This window comes from Lissotriton helveticus, chromosome 10, assembly GCF_964261635.1.
Source record: "Lissotriton helveticus chromosome 10, aLisHel1.1, whole genome shotgun sequence".
In the NCBI taxonomy this organism is placed as follows: domain Eukaryota; kingdom Metazoa; phylum Chordata; class Amphibia; order Caudata; family Salamandridae; genus Lissotriton; species Lissotriton helveticus.
In genome coordinates, this window is record NC_136071.1 from 1,168,980,909 (window position 1) to 1,169,003,869 (window position 22,961).

A 22,961-nucleotide genomic window follows, 5' to 3' on the forward strand; every position below is an offset into this window, starting at 1 on the left:
CCCGGCCGATTTCTAATTCTAATCCAACCCTAGGTCTACGCAGGGCCAACTTTAGGAAATGTATACTGAGATGCAGGTTAGGGCCGGACAGGCCTTTTATTCCACCGGGCATTTCCCTGGTTGGTAAGAGCCCTTGGAGGCTGGTTTAGAAAGATTACGACCGCCCCTGGTGCCGACTTCACTTTCCTCAGCAGGACAGGGAGGGAGGTAGGGAGGGAGGGAGAGAGAAAGAGACAGAGAGAGGTTTCCTTGACATTATGTGTTTTTTCGCGTGGTACCTTTACCCTTTTGTGTGGGTATATAGTTAAAATCTATAGTATTCGGCCTGGGGGCAGTTCCGTTTATTCTGCTCTCTGTGGGACTGCTCACCAGTGTTATTAGGTGAATAGAGCTGTGACGTCACACGCATGGCCAACAGACGGCGCATTCTCTTAAGTACAAGTTCAATGAAGGCCCTTTGTGTCAGCCACCGAGGGGAAGGCAGCTGGGGCACCACAGACACCCCCCCCCCCTCACCCGTGAAGCCTCCCCCCACCCCCGCATCCTCTGTGCGTCCATCAGCAGCCCCCCAGCAGTGCCAGCTGACACGGGCCCGTGCCAGCTGCCAGCCCGCGCACAGAGGCCGCCCCCACGGCTGTGCAAACCCGAGAGGGCGCCCACCTGCCCAGGACCAGCTCTGGTTTCTGCAAGGAAAACAAGGCGCTGTTTACCAGGCTCTAGGCGCAGAGCCCCGGGGGCCGAGGGACAAAAGACGGGCCCGGTGCACGAGCTGAAAGAGTTACCCCTGGGGGGCGCTGCACAAAGGGCGCCGGCTGCACCTGGCCACGTGCTTTGTGCGGCCAGCATTCAACAAGGCGCTTTGTCACCGCCGGGTATCTGTCCGTCGTCTCTACCCCAACATTGCGCGCGAACAAAGACACACTGATGGCCGCCTTCCAACGAGTGTTGACTTTTGGAACGAATGAGAGAGTATGTGTGCCAAGTGGCTTCATGACATGTGCCAGTCAACGTCACCTTGCGAGCTTTGCTTGTTTGTTTGTTTTTTAGGGCATGCTTCCAATGTTACCTGATGAACCACAAATCACATAATGCAACATGTCTTTATAATAAATCACTGATGCTTAAGTTGAAAATGTCACGCGTCACGGGGCCTCGTTGCATCTACTCGCGGCTCTTACTTTTTTCTTTACCCCTCATCCCCTCAGCCCGGCGCTTTCTTCTTTCCCCGCCACCTCGTCCATTTCTTCTTCCTCTTCCCTGCCTGTCTTCCGTCAGACTTTGTTGGCCCCATGTTCCTGGTGCGTTTGTGGTTTTGTTTACCTGTCTTCCTCCGTCGCCACCCTAATCTTATTTTCCTGTTTCTGTCTTTTCTTGGAATTCTGTGAAGTTGTAATGCATTTTTCTGAAGAAAAAAATAGGCATCGGATTTGATACCTGTCAATTCATTTCCAGACTGTTTTTAATACTTAAACTGATTTTGATTTTCAGCCATTCACTTTAATGCTGTTTTCGATCAAGTTTTTTGGTGGAAAATTGAGGGGCATATTAGCAAGAACCTCATTAAAATCATCGCCATTTTAGCGACAGGAAACTGCAGCTTGCGCTTGGGCTTGCTAATATGTGTTATAGAATTCCAATAGAAGCCCAGGTTAGATGTGCAGGAAATCTAACCTGGGCTTCTATTATCGACGTTTTAGCGGCAGTTTCCTGCCATTAAAATGGCGATGGTTTTAACGAGGTTCTTGCTAATATGCCAGTGAGTGAGCCAACTAAAAGCCAGCAGTGGCTCCAGGTGGTCAAGGGGCCACTTGGCACTTACGCCACCTGCACAACCTGGAGAGGGTCCAAGTCAAATTCCCAACACTATATGGAAGCTCTGGTATCTGGCCCACGTCACCCATTCACGCGCGTTCCATGGTGGTCCTGAACAGAAGGGACCCGTGGAGAAATGTCGCTAGATGGCATCCCATAACTTGAACTTTGTCACGTGGATCGGATAACCATTAGCGCCATATGCTATCAAGCTCGTGTTATGTCCCAGCCTTAGAGATGGTGGCAGTGATTACACTTCATGTAATTACCTGCATCATTTGCTTCCATGGGTTTGAGTTGGTAATAAGAGGATGGATTCCTGGAAAAGTAGTGGCCCTATTACGGGAGGCTTCTCTTAGAAAAACCCAGCTCTCCATCACAACTGGACTGTCCTAGTAAGGCTCACAAGACATTGCCAGGCACCTCTGTGAGACCTCTTCAAGACTGAGGCTGATCTGCTTCTGTGATTATCCAGGGAACCTGCCCCTACACCCCCACCTTGAAAGACATGGGCCATGGGAACCAACAGAGCATATTGTTTGTGGTATCGCGTGTCAGTGGGTCAAGTAGAGGCCTTTGCCGTGCACGAGTTGTTGGGTCTTCTGTTGTGATTGATCAGAACCTGAGCCCTTCGGGGACAGGGCCCAAGCTCTGTACACGACTTCTTGGGCAATACACTTTATCTCCATCAGCCCTGGCCTCACGGTGACTCTCAGATTGTTGGATTCTGCTGCCAAAAGGACCACCTCTGGCTGATGCTGGTTGTTCATCCACCTCATTGAATCTAGTCTAGGCTCAACGCGTTGTCTACCTTGTCCTGGTGCTTTTACAGTTGTCAGGAGAGCAGGGAAGTGGCAGATCCTGAACCCACGCGTGAATCAGTAATCGGAAGAACTGAAGATGACCAGATGTGAGCAAACCAGAGCTCCAGTGGGGAGGAGAGCCAGAGGAACTCAGCCAGGCCAGCCTCTTGAATGAGTCCATCGCGTCAAGTTTCTCTCCTTGGCAAAAATATCCCAGAAATTCTAAGCACATACTAGTTCCTAAATCAAAATGTTCACATTTTCACTTCAACTGGGACTACTTGCTCCTTCCCATAATGCCCCTTGAGACACTTCCGGGTGAGTAGCGCGCTATACAAATGTTTTGATTGATTGATTGATAATGGGCCATCGACGGCCACCGGCTGGGAAGATTTCACCCCATCATTCTGCCTTCTAGAAAGTGATCAACTCACGGATGCAACGCACGGTGAGCAGACTCTACCAGCGATGAGTCTCATTCCAGTGGCTTTCACCGGTGCCAGAGTTCAAGGGTTTGATGCTGAGTCAGGTAATAATGAAACCCCCCTTTCCTTTGAGTGAGTGCTGCAGCTGGGGGTTGTTTGGGCTCCCCCTACACCAGGAGTTGGTCCTTACCATTGAACGTGCTCCAGAAGTGGCATCTCACTGCTAACATTTCAAGTTTTGTTGCGATCTTGCCTCAATGCTATTGAGCATTTCCCCATTTTTTGTCCTATTTTGTTGCAGGGATGGGTATGGTCAATGTAGGAAATTGCGTTACTGGTTTCGGGGGGTGAACTCCTGGTCAAGCAGCAACCGCAATTCTTTTTGAAGTGACACACAAACAAACCCTAGTTAACTTCTGCCACGCTCTCTGGTACCGTAATCCAGGTTATGGAGCGCTGCTAGTTCGCGTTTAGAGGATTCGTCGTATAGCAGTGGTTCTGATGAGGTTGTGGGCTGCGATATGAGTTCCTGTGTTGAGGATGCATTGTGCAGCTCTAGAGAGCTTTGGGACTGATATGTGAGGTCCTGCAGTGAGGATGCGTCGTGCAGCGGCGGTTCCGTGGAGTTGCAAGGCTGCAATGTGAGGTCCTGGAGTGAGGATGCGTCATGCGGCGGCGGTTCCGAGGAGTTGCAGGGCTTCGATGTGAGGTCCTGCATTGAGGATGCGTCATGCAGAGGCGGTTCCGAGGAGTTGCGGGGATGCGATGTGAGGTCCTGCAGTGAGGATGCGTCATGCAGCGGCGGTTCCGAGGAGTTGCGGGGATGCGATGTGAGGTCCTGCATTGAGGATGCGTCATGCAGCGGCGGTTCCGAGGAGTTGCGGGGATGCGATGTGAGGTCCTGCAGTGAGGATGCGTCATGCGGCGGCGGTTCCGAGGAGTTGCAGGGCTTCGATGTGAGGTCCTGCATTGAGGATGCGTCATGCAGAGGCGGTTCCGAGGAGTTGCGGGGATGCGATGTGAGGTCCTGCAGTGAGGATGCGTCATGCAGCGGCGGTTCCGAGGAGTTGCGGGGATGCGATGTGAGGTCCTGCATTGAGGATGCGTCATGCAGAGGCGGTTCCGAGGAGTTGCGGGGATGCGATGTGAGGTCCTGCAGTGAGGATGCGTCATGCAGCGGCGGTTCCGAGGAGTTGCGGGGATGCGATGTGAGGTCCTGCATTGAGGATGCGTCATGCAGAGGCGGTTCCGAGGAGTTGCGGGGATGCGATGTGAGGTCCTGCAGTGAGGATGCGTCATGCAGCGGCGGTTCCGAGGAGTTGCGGGGATGCGATGTGAGGTCCTGCATTGAGGAGGTGTCATGCAGTGTTGGTTCCTAAGAACTCTGGGGTCTTGCTTCAGGGATTGGTCACGTAGTGGCAGTTCCAACGTGGAGCTGTAAGGAAGTGCATTATGGTGTGTCAGTTCTGCTCAAAACACCACAGCTGGCCTGACAGAACACCTTCAGCCCATTTCCTAGGGTCCAGGACTGGGCTGGCAGCACTTGGGGGACAAGATTCACAACAGGCAGGGTTAAGATGCAGGTTTCTAGTTGGGTGAAGTCTTTTCGGTCCCTGAGGCTCTGATGAGGAGGCCGGCCAACTAGCATTAGGAGTCCCTCTAGTGGTCCTGGGTTCAAGAGGCAGGTCCAGTCTTTCTCACTCAGGCAGGAGGACGGTAAGGCAACAGGGCAGCAGAGTAGCAGTTCTTTCAGCAGACCAGTTCAGCAGTCCTTCTTCTGGGTCTTTTCCAGGTCCAGATGTGTGCGGAAGAGTTGGGTTTGAGGGTTCACAGTTTATACCTAATGCCATCTTTGAAGTGGGAAAAACTTTTATTAGAGTTGTCCCTCTACAGATGTGTTTGGAATTTCATGCCTCCCTGTTCTGGCCCTAGCTTGTCTGTCTGTGTCTGATCGCAAACAATTCTCTATAAATGTGTCTAGGAAAATATGCTAGGTTTTAAAAGTTAACATTTTCACCAATAACTCAATTTTCCAGGTTGGAGTCGCATGATAACAAATGGATTACCCAACTCTAACTAATCAGACTTTTTCATGTGGATATATTCACATGTAGTGTTCATGTCAAAAGCGAATTATTCTATTAAACATTTATGCAAGACTCAATTCATTGTCTTGTTATCTGTAGCATTGTATGGGTGCCAACACCATCTACCTTTAGGTGAAGGGAGTCCAATGAAGATTGAAAAGGGTAAGATCTTAGCTAGATATTTACGATATAGAAAAGATTTGTTGTAGGGTCAGATTCTTAAATGGACATGTGCATCTAATCTAAAGTTAGAGGCTCACACACACCTCTGTTTAGGAGTGAATACCCACAGTTTCAAATTTGAGAGTTTTCAAACACTTTCTTGCACTCTCCCACACTGGCTACACTCAGAGATTTACATTATTATCACCATTTATTAAGCGCATAGCTACCCAAAGTCATCCCAGGGCTAGCAGCAACAGGCAGAGCACAAACGAGCTGGTTTTAGAGTGGCGTTTTGAAACAACCAGGTTTTGAGAAGCTTTCTAAAGGAAAAATGGTGGGTCTCTGAGCAAAGGTGTGGAAGGGTGTTCCACAGTCTGGTCGTGTTTTAGAAAAAGGAACTGCCTCCAAATCTTACCCTTTTAGTTTTAGGGATTATGGCTAAATTTTAATTAGTTGAGCGAAGGCATTTCATGTAATGGTAGAAAGTGATGAGAGAGCGATTAATTAAGGGCACCTTCCCTCATAGGGTCGTATGGTCTATGCTAGGCTTGGGTGGCAAATTCCGTAATCTTGCGTTCCACGGAGAACGCAAAATTACGTGACATTGTTTGCTTGTTCGCGTTCTCAAATGCCTGTTCGCGAGATATTTCCCCCCGAGCACGCAAACAGTGATTGCGAACAGTAAAAAAACATAGCGAACAAGCAATTCCGCGTGTTCGTGGAATTTCTGCGTGTTTGCGGAATTTCTGCGTGTTGGCGGAGATTTATTACCGTTTCACAGCGATTTGCGTAACGAGATTACGCAAATTCCGTCCACTCCTAGTCTATGCACAGAGATTTAAATGTTATTCTTTCAACAATTGGCAACCAGTGTAGGGTCTTCAAGGCTGGCTTGGCAGACTGAGTTTTGGGAACAATGAGTAGCATCCTAGCGGCACAGTTCTGCATGACTTGGAGTTTCCTTAACATTGATTTAGGGGCTCCAAGATAGAGGGATTTACCGTAGTCAAGGCGGTAGAGGACCAGGGCTTGGTCATTTAGACTCTGGTGGGCATGCCACAAGCCCAGAAGGCCAACAGAGGTCTGACTGTGCAGTCCCCTTAGCCAAACTAATTCAATTCACAATGTATGCAAGATTTAGAACTGGGATAAGGTCCACACATAAACAGAACAATATAACAAATTACATAACTCATGTTCATATACATTAAAAAGACAATTAAAAAATGTAAACACTGACAAATGACTTGATCCTTAAGAGTGAATCGAAATTGCCGAGCCTCAGCTACTGTCTTAAAAATGCATTTTAAAAACATCAGCCTTGAAATTTGATGGGGAGGAAAGTGAATTGTAGGACAACCAAATAATACATCTTTAAAATCCTGACTTCCCATATTACATAGATTACAAAGTTTATCCCTATTTTTGGAATCAGATCAATTCGTTAACACATTTAAAAGAATTATATTAATCCATAATAAAATGACGGATTCCATGTTCTAGGTTCCAAGACAGATACCCCTGAGCTTTCCATAACCATCAAGAAGTCGCTATCACCTCACATTCTCTTTAATTCACAGCATTTTACTTCTAACTGTTTACTTTTTATACTGGATGTATACCTTAAAAATGTTTAAGCTGCATATAGGAGAAAGAGTCCAGTGATTCCTGCTACAGGTCAAACTGATTTAGTGTCTGGTTAAAAATCCTAAAGAATAAATATTTTCCTGGTGTTGATTCAAAGTTTTGTAAGTGAATAAGCCCCTCGGTGAATTCTCCTTACCCTTTAAGAGCTCGTATCCCCAACAGATCACACTAGACAAGCCTTGCACATGCCAACTTGTTAAGCCAAATTCCAATCTTAGAGTAGGTGCAGGGACAAATTAAAACAACATAATTCACACAAAATTTGATCTTCCATCGTCTCCAAGAAATCCCAGTTTGACCTGTTGATTGATTCCATGGCATACAGTAAAGTCGGTGGAATTTGTACCTAATATATACTGATAGGAAATGTAAAAAATGCCTATGACCCATTGCATTGTATAATGCATTATATAATTACATATGTAGTCCTGTCAAATACAGGATTAAATCCCTGCCTAGAGGAGAAATGGGAAGCTATCACCCCTAAATTGTTTTCTGGTGGGTAGAGGAAAGGGTTTCTCCATGGATAAAAATATTTTCCACCTGGAGAAAAAGGAGAAAAACTTTCAAAGTGAGAATGCACTTCTGCAAACTACTTTTCACATCCCTAAATGTACAGTTATCTGTGTGCTTGCAAAAAGGCTTTTGTATGTAAGTAACCAGGAATCTACAAAGAATTCCACAACTACTCCTGGAGAATTGTGATTGTGGAAGCGTCCCAGGTGAATACTTGCTATTCTCTTTGTAAATCCCCCAAAACTCAGAAACGTCCTGCAAACATAGGGAGATCCCTAAATGAGAACATATGTGTCTTTCTTAAAATCACGCCCGTGTTGTCATCTGCCTTATGCATGTTTTTCATCAGTCCTATATTACTTCTCTCTGCATCCGGCACACAAGCAGTGATTAAGCTCCAATGACTGCCCCTAGAGAGGTGACCAGTATTAATAATATTTTAGTGGCTGGATAATGGCGCGTCATATGAAGCCCCAGAGAGCACTTGGCCTAAATAGATGCACACTCGTGTTCTGTCCCCCAGTGCTGTCAGTACTGAAGAAACCTGAGTCCTGAGGTGAACAAGGCGTGGGCCATGCACAGGACTGGTCCAGGGTGGTGCACGGTAATAACCAGTGAAGAATTAAATACCAGGTGATGGGAGGCAGGAGCAATACTGGGGGATCCCGTGGAAAGTCCGGACTGGAGTTGCTGACCGGACTGATGCGAGAGCTTGTGCTTTGCAGTTATGGGGAGCGGCTACAGTAGAAAGATGACTTCAGCAGCCGGTACCTCTAAATGTTATGTTATGTTATGAGGTTTTATAGAGCGCACAGCTGTCCCAGCAAAGAGGCGTCCCGGCGCTGATAGCCGATGGACAGGAGCCAGGTGACAGAAAGGAAGCCTAAATTGAAGGAAAAAGGTGGGTCTTAATAGCCTTGCGGAAAGCTAAGTAGTTATCAATGCTGCGGATGTGGAGAGGAAGTGAGTTCCAGAGTTTAGCTGCCAGTAAGCGGAAAGATCGCCCACCAGCTCGTGCCCTCCTTACCCGGGGAACAGCTGCCAGGTGATGACCTATCGAGCGGAGTTGGCGAGTACGGGTGTATGATGGGAGCATATTGGCCAAGATGCCTGGAGATGGGAAATTCAAGATCTTAAATGCAGTGCAGAGAGACTTGAACTCCACTCGTCTGGCCACCGACAGCCAATGAAGCCGACGGATAGCGCCAGAGGTGGGGCAGGTTCTAGGCAGACCAAGGAGAGTTCTGGCAGCTGCGTTTTGTACCCTCTGCACACTGAGCCCCCCACCTGCAGCCTGCCGATGTCTACGTCATTTATAAAATTCACATAGCATCACTTACTTGCTTCCATTTTCATCCTAAAATTCAACTCTGATGTAGTCTTTCCTATTGATTATTTAATGTCATTATGTATGTCTTAGCCATGCCAAGCCTATTGTTTACATATATCCCATTGTTCACAGCACCGTGAAACTGGGCCCTGGTATTCATAAATAATAAACAGCGGCATCATACACAATACAGCTTCTGTCTTGTGAAATGTGTACCATGAGGTGTCATAATCCCATCTGAGCTTCAGCTGGTTGAAAATTGACAATTCCCAAAGACTTGTATCAACCCCCAAAGAATTCAGCATTGAAAAATAACATAATAACAATGAAATAATTAAAAAGAACATGAGCCATCACAACTGACGATTCATTGAAACGCGACTATCTCATGGCCATGTTGCATTTGAGTAGACAATACTTTGGCTATTAACATTGACTGCAAGACATTGTTCTACCTCTGGCTTTCATACTTAGCACAATACATATTTAAGACAAATATTCATGCATGAAAAATACATTAAAATTAATTAAATTAAAATTAAGATAAACTAGAAAAATATAAATAAATAAACATTTCATATTTAGTAGAATAAGAGAAAAATTTGGATAGGAGATACTGTGTGACTCTATGTGCCACCTGCTGATGCATGAGACAACTTTTGTTCATGAGACGGTGGAAAGAAGTGGGTGCTCACTCACCATTCTTCTTGTAAAACATGATCTCCCCCTTGAACTCGCTTTTGTCCTCCAGGGACATCTCGATCTCCAGCGTCATCTGCTCGTTGGTCTCGGCGCCGAAGAGAAATTTGCAGCTGCAGCTCTTCTGCATGACTTCAGTGCGTGCGAAGCCCGCCAACTCGCAGAAGCCATCGGAACAGTACACTATGGGGAACCCCTTCGACACCTGGGCGTTGGCGAGGATGAAGTTGCTGTCTGTGGAGAAACACACCAGAGAGTTTGACGTTACAACGAGCGTGGCGTTGGATCATCCTGACGGTGCAGCTGGTGGACCACATCTGTGTCCACATCAAGAGACACTCCGCTTTCAATCATTCAGAGTAGGGTGGACATTAGGAATATACAATGACAGGGGTGTGGTCAAGAGTTTACTCTACAGGAAATGTGTAAAATCTTCCACTTGCTGCTATCATGTTTAGTGAAGATTGAGAGATATTGAACATAGACTAAAAAGCCTTCAACTCCAACTATTGTTATCTTCTTATCACATACTTACAGTCTCTCACTTTATACTGTCTCCAGCACTGGGTTCCACTTCACCTTTCAAGATGCCCGACTGAGCCCAATCATTGACTCACCTTCGCACCCTCTAACATCACTACACCTTAGAGGTACTACTGTCTCATTCGTAGCTTTGCTTCTTCCAAGTCCTGCATCACACCTGACTTTCAAAAATATCCTCCATCAACTTCTGCTCAAATTTAAGTTTTAAGGGGCTGAATGTGTCTGGTGGTTCACGACCACCAGACTCACGGGGGCGCAGTGGTGGTGGTCATCCAACCGCCATATTATGATCAGGGCAGGCCACCCTGGGACTATCGCAACCGCCAGGGATCTCAAATTCCTTGCGGTCTTGAGGCCCCACCAAGCATATTGTGAGTTTCCTCACCGCCACACTTTTCATGGCGGTGCAACAGCCTTAAAAGTATGGCGTGAGGAAATAAAGAAGGCCCTACAGGGCCCCCTCGTGCCTCAGCGCCTTGGGATGCATGCAGGGGGGCACATTTTGAACCCCCCTGTGTGCATGCACCCCTGTATCTGCACGGCATGGGCTGCATCAGTCCATGCCTTGCAAGTAGTAATTTTGATATTCCCATTGCTGTGCCTATTTTATAGGCACCGCCAAAGATTCACCCGCTAGACCAGGAGAAAATTCCTAATCTGGCAGGCGGTCAACCATAGGTTTGACGGAGCGGGCGGTCCTGCTCCCGTATTGGGAAACTCATTTTAAGGCCCTAAAACTACTTGTTCTGGTGGTCCCCCACTGTCACTGGAGCTCCTCTCGTGCGTGACCTCTCAAAGTTCAACTCTCACTAGGTATCTCCTGCCCCTTTGTTGTGCCTTCCTACTCTGATATCATTTCCCTCCTCCACTGGGAACAGATCCTCTCTGAGGCCTAACCCTTTCTTCCCTTGACTCCCAGCATCTCTACCAGTGTTAGAAGATAGGCTCATAATGGTCTACTTGAATATCGTCATGCTTGTATCACACTTTGGGTAGATTTTAGGCACCATCTGATATTATTCATATATATATATATATATATATATATATATATATATATTCGATATTCGTAAACATAAAACAGTATTAGGAAACTTACAGAAAGTACTGAGTAGGATAATGAAGAGTGAATGAATGTGGACAAGCAAAGGGCCCAGAAAAGCTGCAATAGACTCTGGGGCATATTACCAAGGGTGGCGATAGGCAATTATCGCCAGTTTAGCGGCCGTTTTCGGCCGCTAAGCGGCGATAATTCTATCCCTCTATTAGTAAGCTGTCGCTAACTAATGTTAGCGATAGCTTTTAGGCGATAGCGAGCGGTTTGGGGCTCGCTTTGCATGTCAGCGATATTTATCGCTAATGACATGCACAGTGGGCGTACCCAACCTGTTAGCGACTGAAAGCAGTAGCTAACGTTGCTATCGCCTATTAGCAAGGCAGGCGTAGCGATGGAAATATTCCCGTTATCGCCAAAAACTAACGCCTGCTCAGACCAGTTCTTAGCCATGTTATCCAATGGGAGGTGGAAAACATGGCTAAGAGCATTTCGTCGCTAATGCCTGAATATTGCTCTATTCTCAGTGATATTCACGCATTTCGCTGCTATCGCTGGATATTTTAGCACAATGGAGAAAAACGTTGCTAATAGCATGTTTTCTCCGCAAACATATCCAGCGATAGGCAGCGATAAAAAAATCGTCGCTAAGCCTATTTAGCGATAAGTATCGCTATTTGTTGGTAATATGCCCCTTTGTCCTTTGTTAGAAGAACTTTAAGGGATGAGATTGCAAAGGACAGAATGGGCCAGGCCAGAAGATGGCGATGCCAGAGGAAAAGAAGAAATCAGAGGAAAAGTCAAAGATCAGGACCCAAGAACACAAGCAAATCACCAGTAACCTAGAGGACATGACCCCAAAAAAAGCCCAGGGCCTGGATATGAAAGAGATAATGGGTAAAAGGGTAATCAATTTTCTGATCATGTCTTCAGACAAGCAGAGACTCAGTTAGGCGTATCCTTCTGCCCAGAGAAAACATTTGATCATGGGAGAACACATTAGCAAATTATTAGCAAATTTAAGTTACGTAAACGTTGTCCACTGCAAGCCAAAAAAACAGGTATTGAAAGTAACATAGTAATGAATGTAACTGAACCGGTTGTGCCCCAAGTTGGTGATTTACCCACGCCTAAAGCACCCTTACCGTGGCTGAGAGACGGGGAAGTGGGGTCTACTCGGTGGTGTAACTCAAAATGATGGGGCCCCCTGCACAGTGTGACTAGGGGACCGAGTCTCACATACCTCACAGATACTCTTTGGACCTGGGCTGAATGGGTCGCGTTTAAAGGGTTGGGGGCCCCTTGGGTGGTTGAGGGCCCTTGTGCCACAGGGGCTGCCGTGCTCTTGTTACGCCCCTGTATCTACTAGCCCACAATAAGAGATGTTAATAAATGCAATGTGCAAGAATGGCTTCAAATCTACATCATGTGGCAAGTGCCTAGTGGCAATACAGATGTATCTCATTATGTGGTGTAAGCAGACTTGAAAATGAAGGAGTGAGAGGCATCCATGCAGAAGTAATCTGACTCAAACACAAATAGAATCCTTGGATTCATTGAAAAGATGACTGATGTAGTATTTAAGCCTTTGGACAAGAGTGGTAACATAGGCTTGTGGAAGAACGATTTATATATACAAGAGAGTGTCAACAAGAGGAAGAACCTTTGCAGAGAGTTCTAGACAACAAAGTGACAATAAGTTACACCAGAGGGTCTTTAACTATTGTAATTGTTTTGAAATGGCATTTATAGAGTGCTTACTACCCCTGACGAGGCATCAAAGTGCTTTTTCAGCGAGTAGCACGCTACTCCGGGACCCATAACGGATTAGTGTTGAGTTAGTATAGTGAAATATGAAAGTAATTTTGAGTGGTGGATAGGTTAGTCAGTTATTTAGATTTTGAAGGATAGCATAGGGATAGAAGAGGGAAAAAGGTTTGCATTTATGTAGCGCTTGTTTTCCCTGATGAGGTGTTATAGCGCTTTTTTCGGCAAGTAGCACGCTTCTCCGGAACCGATAAAGGATTAGTGGTTAATTAGTATAGTGAAATATGAGCAAGAGATATTCTTAACTGGTTTTTTGTCTAGCACATTTTCAATGTTGTTTTGGTTTCTGGAAAATGTTATTGTGCATTTGGTTTTAACCCTTTGTGTGCTTGTGACGGAACCGTTCCGTCACGAGCCTCGGAAATCCCTGAAAAAAATGTCAAGCCTAGAATCCCTTGCCTCAATCTATTGCCTAAAGTACACAAGAGTCCCCAACCCACCCCGGGAAGACCAATTATTTCAGGTCAGAATTACCTTCTAGAAAACATGTCAATTTCTGTTGACTACTTCTTACTACCAAGTGTGTCCTGGCTACTTTCTTTGTTGAAAGGTTTGACTTAAAATGGCAGGAGGATTTGAGTTTTACAACTGTAAATATCTATTAGCATTTATTGTTACTCTTCTTTTGTTCCTTACACTTCTTTTATTATACTGTACTTTTATGGGTACAATGTCTATCCGAATAAAGTTTATGAACTGAACTGAACTGCAGGTGGATTCCATAATGCTGGTATTGGAAGCGACCAGCCTTTTTTGGAAGCACAGAACATGAATTTGGTAAATAATGAAATTTCGATCACATCAAACATCTTCCTATTTCGAAATACGTTTTACTCAATCGCATACTTTGTATTGTTTTCAGGTTTATGTTTTTTCTTTTTGTGCACTGGGTAATGCTTTCCTCTTTCCTTTCTATTTAGAAGCTATCCAACTCATTGGAGCTGTTTCTTTTGTTGTATGTCTTAGTTCATGGCCAATGTCTTCCGCTCTAGTTGTACAGTGCTCCAATGCTTGTTAGACATGGTTCGTTCTATATAAAAACCTGATATGAATAAGTAAACAAACAAAGTAATGAAGCCATTCCCTAAGGATCCCACATCACACCTCTTTGGTCCACCTCTTCCTGCCCACATTTCCGCTAGCACCACTCTTCTCCCCTACCATGACAGTACTTCCAGGGCCCCTACATTTCTTCTCTTCTTCTCATCCATAAACATTCCCTCCTTAGCTGTGCCACTCCTCCTCACCCTGTATTCCCTCTGCCATCATACTCACTACATGCCCCAATCATTGCCTCATTGTCAGGAATGGAGTCTACACCCTTTCACCCTGCCAGGCATTTCTAACCCCACCATACCCAAACCTCTCATATTCATTGATGTGTTCATTTACAAAGTTTATAAAGTGAGAACTAGGCACAAAAAAAGTGTAAGGGCACAGAGTAGTTGTTATCAAGAAGGGGGGGTGAGAAAAAGGCTAGATGGGCTTTTTGTAGGTCCAGCGTACTTGCCCTAAACACAGTAAAACAAAGAGAGGTACGCAGTTCCTAAGGTGAAATAATATACACCACCATGATCCAAGACTGGATTGTCTGGTCAAGTGAAGGGGAAGAAAAACAGGGGTCAAATTAAAGTAGAGGATGAGGGGAATTCCTCCACTCGGAACTAGGGCTCTCACACACCCAGCAAGCTAGGTGTCATGCTTCCTCATATGAGCCTGCTCCTCGTTGGGCCGGCGCTGCAATGCCCAACGGGCACCCTTAAAGTAGCTCTTTATCGGAGATCTTTTGTTCCTTAACGTAAGGGTGCAGTGGGGGTGAGGGGTCTAGTTAGATGTAGATGAATGTGCTGTGATTTTAAAATAGGTCAGGGATTCCACTGGTGAAACCTTTATTCTGATGGGTACCCTACCTAAAGTAAAAAACTGTGGGAGGGGTAATGTGTTCTGTTAACTATGCGACAGAGTACATACTCAACTCCCAGCTGGTCAAGGGCACAGAGTAGAAAATAATATAACACACAGTTATAACTCAATAATACTGGCCTCTAGATTAGATGGTGGGTGGTCAGGCTCTGCATCCTAAGGGTGGTGCTCCTGGCCCGGTAACCCCAAGACATAGTGAACTCCCTTTAGTCTTAAAGGCTTTAAATATGTAAGGAATTATTTCTCCTATGAATGTTTGTAAAACAGCATAAAAAAACAAGGATAAAGATATAACATAAGTGCTCAGTTGAGTAAGTTAACATACAGTGAGGAATGGCATACGGCAGTGCCGTCAGTCTTCTTTCTGTGCAGCCCTATGCCAATCTGAAAGGGCGGAAACGCACCGTATTTATGGAATATGGAGCATTCCTGTCTTTTCCCCCGGTGCTGGCACACAGTTTGCTGCCTAGCGCCAACTTAGGCACCATTGCGCCATGGTATAAGGGTGCCTCAGTTGCAGGCAGCATTATTAATGTGCAGGATGGAGCACCTTACGGCACAAAAACAATCCAGAGTGGCATTTGCAGCACACATGGAAAGAGGAAAGAACGAGGAGAAATAAAAATACTTCTCCTCATTACTCCTGCTCTGGTGAGGTGTAAGCTTTTAGAGTGGCCCCAGGTATACATGATTAAGTAAATTTGGTGCTGCATCAAAATCCATGGGTGTTGTGTGAGACACTCACCGCAACGCCCACGGAATCCCTCCTTGACACAGACTAAGGCAATGCCGTGACTTGCGCTGCTTTGACTTACTCCATGTCTATGAGGCTGTACAAAACTCACTTTGCCACTGGATTCAAGCAAGCCTGGCTGAAGACGGCTGAAATGCCAGAAACCGGTCCTCGGAAGCTTGTTTCCGGTCCAGGGAAGGCATGGCTTGGCAGTTCGGGCTGGACTGTTCCCATGAGGCACAGGGTCAGACTGATTTGCATATGGCTATGTCTGAACTGGGGTGGCAGAGTGGGATAAAGAACGGTGATGGATTAAACCCAGATCAGTTGACTGGGGGAGCCGTGGGAGCCTAAATCGCCACTAACCTGGGAAGATTTGGAAAGAACTTGCCACACTTCTTTTGCACCGAGACCAGACCAGCTGTAGGAGCAGAGTCCCCCCCGCCGCCGCTTTCTTTCACCAGAGCGGCCGCCGAGCGGGGGGACTTCAACCCCCGGGAGCCTCAGCGGGGGCGCATCCAGTGACGCGCAACAGGTGCCCGGAGGCGCTTAAAACAGCGGCGCTCCCGGAGCGCCGTGGGAGCCTAAATCGCCACTAACCTGGGAAGATTTGGAAAGAACTTGCCACACTTCTTTTGCACCGAGACCAGACCAGCTGTAGGAGCAGAGTCCCCCCCGCCGCCGCTTTCTTTCACCAGAGCGGCCGCCGAGCGGGGGGACTTCAACCCCCAGGAGCCTCAGCGGGGGCGCATCCAGTGACGCGCAACAGGCGCCCGGAGGCGCTTAAAACAGCGGCGCTCCCGGAGCGCCGTGGGAGCCGTGGAAGCCTAAATCGCCACTAACCTGGGAAGATTTGGAAAGAACTTGCCACACTTCTTTTGCACCGAGACCAGACCAGCTGTAGGAGCAGAGCCCCCCCCGCCGCCGCTTTCTTTCACCAGAGCGGCCGCCAAGCGGGGGGACTTCAACCCCCAGGAGCCTCAGCGGGGGCGCATCCAGTGACGCGCAACAGGCACCCGGAGGCGCTTAAAACAGCGGCGCTCCCGGAGCGCCGTGGGAGCCATGGGAGCCTAAATCGCCACTAACCTGGGAAGATTTGGAAAGAACTTGCCACACTTCTTTTGCACCGAGACCAGACCAGCTGTAGGAGCAGAGTCCCCCCGCCGCCGCTTTCTTTCACCAGAGCGGCCGCCGAGCGGGGGGACTTCAACCCCCAGGAGCCTCAGCGGGGGCGCATCCAGTGACGCGCAACAGGCACCCGGAGGCGCTTAAAATACCAACACCCCCTCCGCGAAGCGGGACGCGAGCGGGACATAGCGCGGGGCTAAGCCCGGGCAAAGGGCGGGCCCTCTACGGCCCTCAGCGGCACGAAAAGGCCAGGCAAGGCCATCCCCCTGACTTCTTCTTTATCAAGTTCCCAAGGTACTGTACCTGTTGTCATCAAATATTGTGGAACACTGCTGTACATTGTCAGCAAACATTCCTGGACCTCAGTTATTGTTTGCATTTGGTCCATGATTTGATCGGAGTAGGAACCTGCCTACCATCTTGTTAGTACTGTGTATTGTATTGTTTCCGTAGGTAATTTTGTGAGGGTTTTTTAGACTTTTGATAGCATCCTAACCAAGTTGTAAATATGCCTAAAAAATTGGCGCCTGTAGTCATAGAGCCACTTAACACCTTAGATTCATATCTAGTACAAGTGGTCAATAAGATTAACAATGAAAGATGGCAATCCTTCGGTTTGAGCCAATCACCAGTTTTGCTCCCAGTGAGCCCTTCCTCCAATGCACCAATGTCTGACACACCATCACTAGATCCTATCACATATACACCGGACCTTAATTCCCAAGATACTGGCAATGATGATGGAAATTCAGATCTGTTAGCCGATTTGTCAGTAAATGCTGTGTCAGACTCGGATCAACAATTAAATATTGTAGTTGAAGTTCCCTCACCTCCATCGCCCGCAGCACGGGCTGTGAGAAACTGTAGGAAATCCCAGCCAAAACGTGGGGGAAAACAGCTAGGAAGAAAAAAGCCGATCACCCCACCCAGGCGTAAAGGGAAAAATGTGGAGCGTGTTGTTGATGTCGAGCCAAGCCACATCATAGACGACGACCTATTCAATAGGATCTCAGACATGATAGATATGAAAATTAGGACTATCATTAAGCCATTGATTGGGAAATTAGACAAACTAACTGCTGAGGTGAACAAGATGGGTAGGTCGCAAAGTAAGTTGGCTGATGAATTGGAGAGCCTAGTTACTCATGTCACAAATCCGGTGGCCATAGCTGGGGAGGTCACTGGTGCGGACATGGGTCCTATGGAAGGCCAAACACAGTCTATCACGCCAGGGCAGCTGTCACCACCTGCGCCACCTGTGCCTAGCCAGGAAGCAGTAAGAGAGTCCTCCACTCAATCATCTGTCAAGCCAGCACCACTGCATCTAGGGGATGACTCACCACAATTTATTATGGAAGCCTCATCAGTAGTACTTGTATTGGCCAATGTCCCTGCTCTATCACATGGTAAAATTGAATCTAGCCAAGGTCTAAAAGATAAAGCTCTACACTGGCTCACTAATAATATGCATATGGCATATCAAGGGTCTGACCAACTAGCAGGGGAGATTGTAATGACAAGGAGGGTACCATGGATTGGGAATAAGCCAAAGAAGTTTAAGGGGGACTGCGTAATATTAAATTTTGCTAACGCAGAGGTACTCCCAAACATCCTGTCTAACATCTTTCCCCCCAACAAAGAAATGGTTCTATAATTCCCCTTACCCTGAAATTCTTTTATAGTGAGAACCAGATTGCGACCTTCCCCAACATTCCTAGACCCAGAAGGAATACAAAAGTTAATAATTGGGGAGGGGATACTAGACCCCGATATAATAATGATTGTTTCTACCCTATGATTAGCCTTGGGACAGGGCAACGCAATTACCCGATTGAGCCAATTGCCAGAACACCCAGGTTAAATGGGCCCACTATAAATAGGTGGGGACCAGGTACCCTGGGATATGATCACAGAGGACAGGGAAATGGGTTTATAGCCCGGACGGGAAATGAACAGCCCCCGATGCGTTCAAACACCCCACGACCCATGTGGAACACAACAGCTAGCGGATGGGGCGAGGCGGCCACCCCTTTTGACTGGGGATTTGGAATGGGGAATAGGTATGGAGTCCTATCCAATCTAAATGACTGCGACTGACATATGGAGGTTACTGATTTGGTAAAAGATGCTTTGGATCAGACACCAGTCAAGAGCAGTCAGTTTATTAATGACCTAGATCCCAGTGAGCCCATCTATCAGATAGGGCAAGAAGATCAAGTCATATCAAAATACGAACATCTCCCCACTTTAGATCTGCCTGAGCACTGTGCGAATCAGAGCTTTGCCAGTGGCAACCCACAGAGTTTTTCGAACGTGGGAATTAATGTAGGGACCCAACTGTCACGGGCAGCTGAGGGGGTATTGGTACAGCACTCAAAATCTAAGACATCTACAGAGTCTTGTAAGATGATAAGCTGGAATATAGCGGGGCTAAATGCGAAACGACAGGACAAGGCATGGTTAAGCTTTGTTTTAGGCCACCATATTATCGCTCTCCAGGAAACCTGGGACACATCCGCCAATCTTTGGTGGGATGGGTTTACCAGCTTTACTAAAGCAGCTGTTCCTAGTCGTATGGGGAGAGCTAAGGGAGGCCTTTAAATTCTGTTCTCGTTAGACCTGAAGGGTAGCTGTAGGCAGATTAGCACCGATTCCCATAACATCTTAATGGTAGAAAGAGTGATCAACAACACTAGCAGGACCATATATTTAAACGTTTACAATTCAGGGAACAGCGACCATAGAGGATGCAATATTGCTAATTTAGATAGCATCTTAAAATCTTTCAGTCAGAATACAAAGTACGACTATGAGTATATTTTATTAGGCGATTTTAATATCCATCCGTGTAACCTAGCCTGTAGGAGAAGTAGCAATGACGGGGACGAAGGACTAGAGGGTCCCCACTTCGAACACACTACCGAGGGTGAGGAGTTGGAAGAATTTCTCGCTAACTTCGACTTGCACGAACCAGATGGTGGCCCCAGACTGCCAACTTTTACTGGTGTCCACCAAGGCACAATATTAGACTATATTTTTGTTTCCCAAGGTATTTTAAACTGGGTTACGAACTATCGTACAGTGCAAACACACTTTAGTGATCATAACCCGGTAGTACTCGAAGTGGCTTGGGGAGTTCATATGGGATTATCCCCAACGATAGTAAGGCCCGTACACCCTCTGAGGATCTCTGACCAAGGCAGGCGAGTGAAATGGGCAAAGGTGGTTCCGGAAAAATTTTATGCAGAAAAGTTCCTTAAGATTAAGGACCAGGTCGAGATTTGTAAAAATCCTTGTGCGCCTGGCCAGGAAATTGTAAAGGCATTTGAGGAAATATGTGCCCAGGTGTCACAGGATCTTTTAGTCAAGCCAAAAAAAGGATTCCCAGGAAATAAGCGCTGGTTTGATTCAGCATGTTCCAAAGCCCACAGATCATTGCTGGCAGCCCTAAAAAATATTCCTAGGGTAAAAGATGAGATCTCCAGATTACGGAAAATTTACAAGCTAGCCTTAAAGAAACGAAAGGACACCATTAAACGCGAAGCATGGGAAAACCTCCTTTCAGTGGCAGTCCTGAAGGATAGTAGGAAATTTTAGGAGATTATTAAACAGCCCTTTTTTTCAGACGATAATAACGAACCTATGGACTGTGTTATCCCCGACGAAAAATGGTTGTCTCATTTTAAAAATGTATACGGGGATAATGATGAAGTAATCAAAGGTGTCCCACTGGTATCCTCAGCCGCTCGTCCTATCCTTTTTAACCATCAAGAAGTGGAAAAAGCTATTTTGGCTACTACAAAGCATAAGGCACCCGGTCCTGATGGAGTTCCTGCTGACTTCTTTATGTATTCGCCAAGACTGTGGGCAGAGGTTTTGGCGAATGTGTTCAATGCAGTCAATGGCAACCCATCACCTGCCTCATGGGACATTTCCACCATCGTCCCCATTTTTAAAAAAGGCCAGCGGGATGATCCCGCCTGTTATAGGCCTATATCCCTCTTGGATTCATCGGTAAAAATCTTAGGCAGAGTCCTTTTATCCAGATTGAGGGGAAATGTTGAGAGCTGTGGCGGGTTGTCTGAGTTGCAATATGGTTTTAGAGAAAGAAAAGGGACCATTGAACAGTGCGCTAATTTGTACTTGCTCATCTCCAAATATACCGTGGCCAAGGAGGGGTCCGTGTTTCTTGCATTCATGGATCTCTCCTCTGCTTTTGATCTGGTCATTAGGTCAAAGTTGTGGGCCATCTTGTTGGAGATGGGCATTGACGAGGCCTTGGTCACGTTTATGGCCACTCTGCACCAAGAGCTTTTTGCAGCCGTCCGTGTAACAAACGAGGGTAGATGTACCCCCCTTTTTAAATCCTTAAAAGGTGTACGGCAAGGCTGTATATTAGCCCCCTTGCTCTTCACCATTTATATTAATGGCTTGGGCGTACACCTAGGGGAGCAGGATGCCGACGTCCCGTATGCAGGAGCGGTTAAAATCCCGGCGCTCCTGTATGCGGACGACGCCGTACTGATCGCTCGCACGGGTGTTGGCCTTCAGCACCTTTTGAATGCCTTTGGTTCGTTTATGGAGCGATTGGATCTTAAGGTAAACGTAACCAAGTCACACACAATGGTGATGGGGCGTGGGTGCAGCATGAAGAGAAATAAAACATTTACATGTAAGGGGGACACTGTTTCCAGGGTATCTACATTTCCCTATCTAGGCGTACTGTTTGATCAGAAAGGGACCTGGGGCCCGCAGGTAAGAGCAAAGAGGCTGGCGGTCATTAGATCATCATCAGCACTCCTGGGCTTTGCTGGTAGGCTAGGGGCCAGGCCTATGGAAGCTCTGCTAAACATCTACAAGAGTAAATCTGTGGCCATTGCGTCATATGGTTCCGCGTTGTGGGAGCATGTAAACCTGGAACCAATCCAGAGAGCAGAGAATAGATTCATTAGAACCCTGCTCTCTGTACCACAGTCGACCCCCACCTACTCTATTCACAAAGAAGTGGGCCTACATTTTTTGTCTGATACGCTGAGCATGGCCCCTCTAATTTTCTGGCTAAAAATGTGGATGAATGAAGAACTTCCATTAAATCACAAAATCATGTCTGATGTCCTGTCTCTGGACAAATCAAATAAGATCCCTTGGTTGGCCTATTTGGCTAGGGCATTTTTAGATCTGGGACGTCCGGAGCTTTTTTCCTCTCCTGAGAATATTAAGATAAATGACATTGATTTTGTAAAGAAGTTCTTTATGGGAAGGAAGGAAGCATGTCGTGAAGAATGCGAACTGGGGAAACCGTCAGTAAGGGAACATTGCTTACTTGTTAACTCTTTTTCACTTGCACCTTACCTCGGTTTCGTTACAATCCCTTTCCATAGGTTTCTTTTAACTAAGTTTAGATTTAATTTGTTACATTTTTATTTAGGCTCTTTTAAAAGCTGGCAGAAGCCGGAACTAGCCTTGCCTTGTAGCTGCGATCAGTTTTCTGTACAAGATACGATGCATTTTGTTATGTTTTGTGGGTTGTATTTAGAGCCAAGAAAAAAATACTTGTTGCCCATTCTTAAAGAGGCTGGCTTCACTCAAGTGAGACCGGCCCTGCTCTTCCTACAATCATTGCCTAACCCCTACATCACTTTTTGTACAGCTAATTTTCTGGTAGCGGCCTCAAGGGTGAAAGCTGTCTGCCAAGATTCGCCTTAAAGTAAATGTTTTACCATTTATACTCATCTCTGAATTTAATACTCTTTTTAACTGATTGTTATATTTTTAATTGTCTGTCTGTATTTATCGTGTTTTAAGAAAAAGGAAGAAAAATCCTGTATGAATTGTTTTTAAATTTGTTCCCCTCTTTGTATGGCTTTTAAACAAGTCGAATAAAGATATTGACTGGGGGTGAGTGCTTGTATTGTCAACGCTCCGTCCATCATTTCCTTTGGTTGTTTGCTGTACAAAACCACCCAGGTTGGCTTTGCGTCCCTTCGTAGATATGATTGAGAGGCTTACACCACCTGAGCATGAACAAAGTGACGCTCCTTGTAAATAAGCCCAACAGTGCTCAAAAGTGAAAAAATGGTGCACAAAGGTGATCATAACATAAGAACGAGAAGACCAAGACTTAGGGCAAGATGTATGACCCGTTTTTGCATGCTCAAATGGGGTTGCTACCCGTTTGCGCATGCAAAATCTCCATGGGCCATGTACAAAGCCTATATAGCGAGTTGCAATTTATTTGCAGCTCGCTTTATAGGTTTTGCGACTCGCTG

At 46.4% G+C, this 22,961-nt stretch overlaps 1 protein-coding gene across 1 annotated transcript in view; it reads right to left on the reverse strand.

Moving 5' to 3' along the window:
* Window positions 1-22,961, reverse strand: part of KCNH8 (potassium voltage-gated channel subfamily H member 8) — a 938,852-nt gene that overhangs the window by 522,683 nt on the left and 393,208 nt on the right. Inside the window, exon 2 of the mRNA XM_078662854.1 lies at window positions 9,485-9,718. Within this exon, the coding sequence (XP_078518980.1) occupies window positions 9,485-9,718 (234 nt within the window). The remainder of the gene's footprint in view (window positions 1-9,484; window positions 9,719-22,961) is intronic.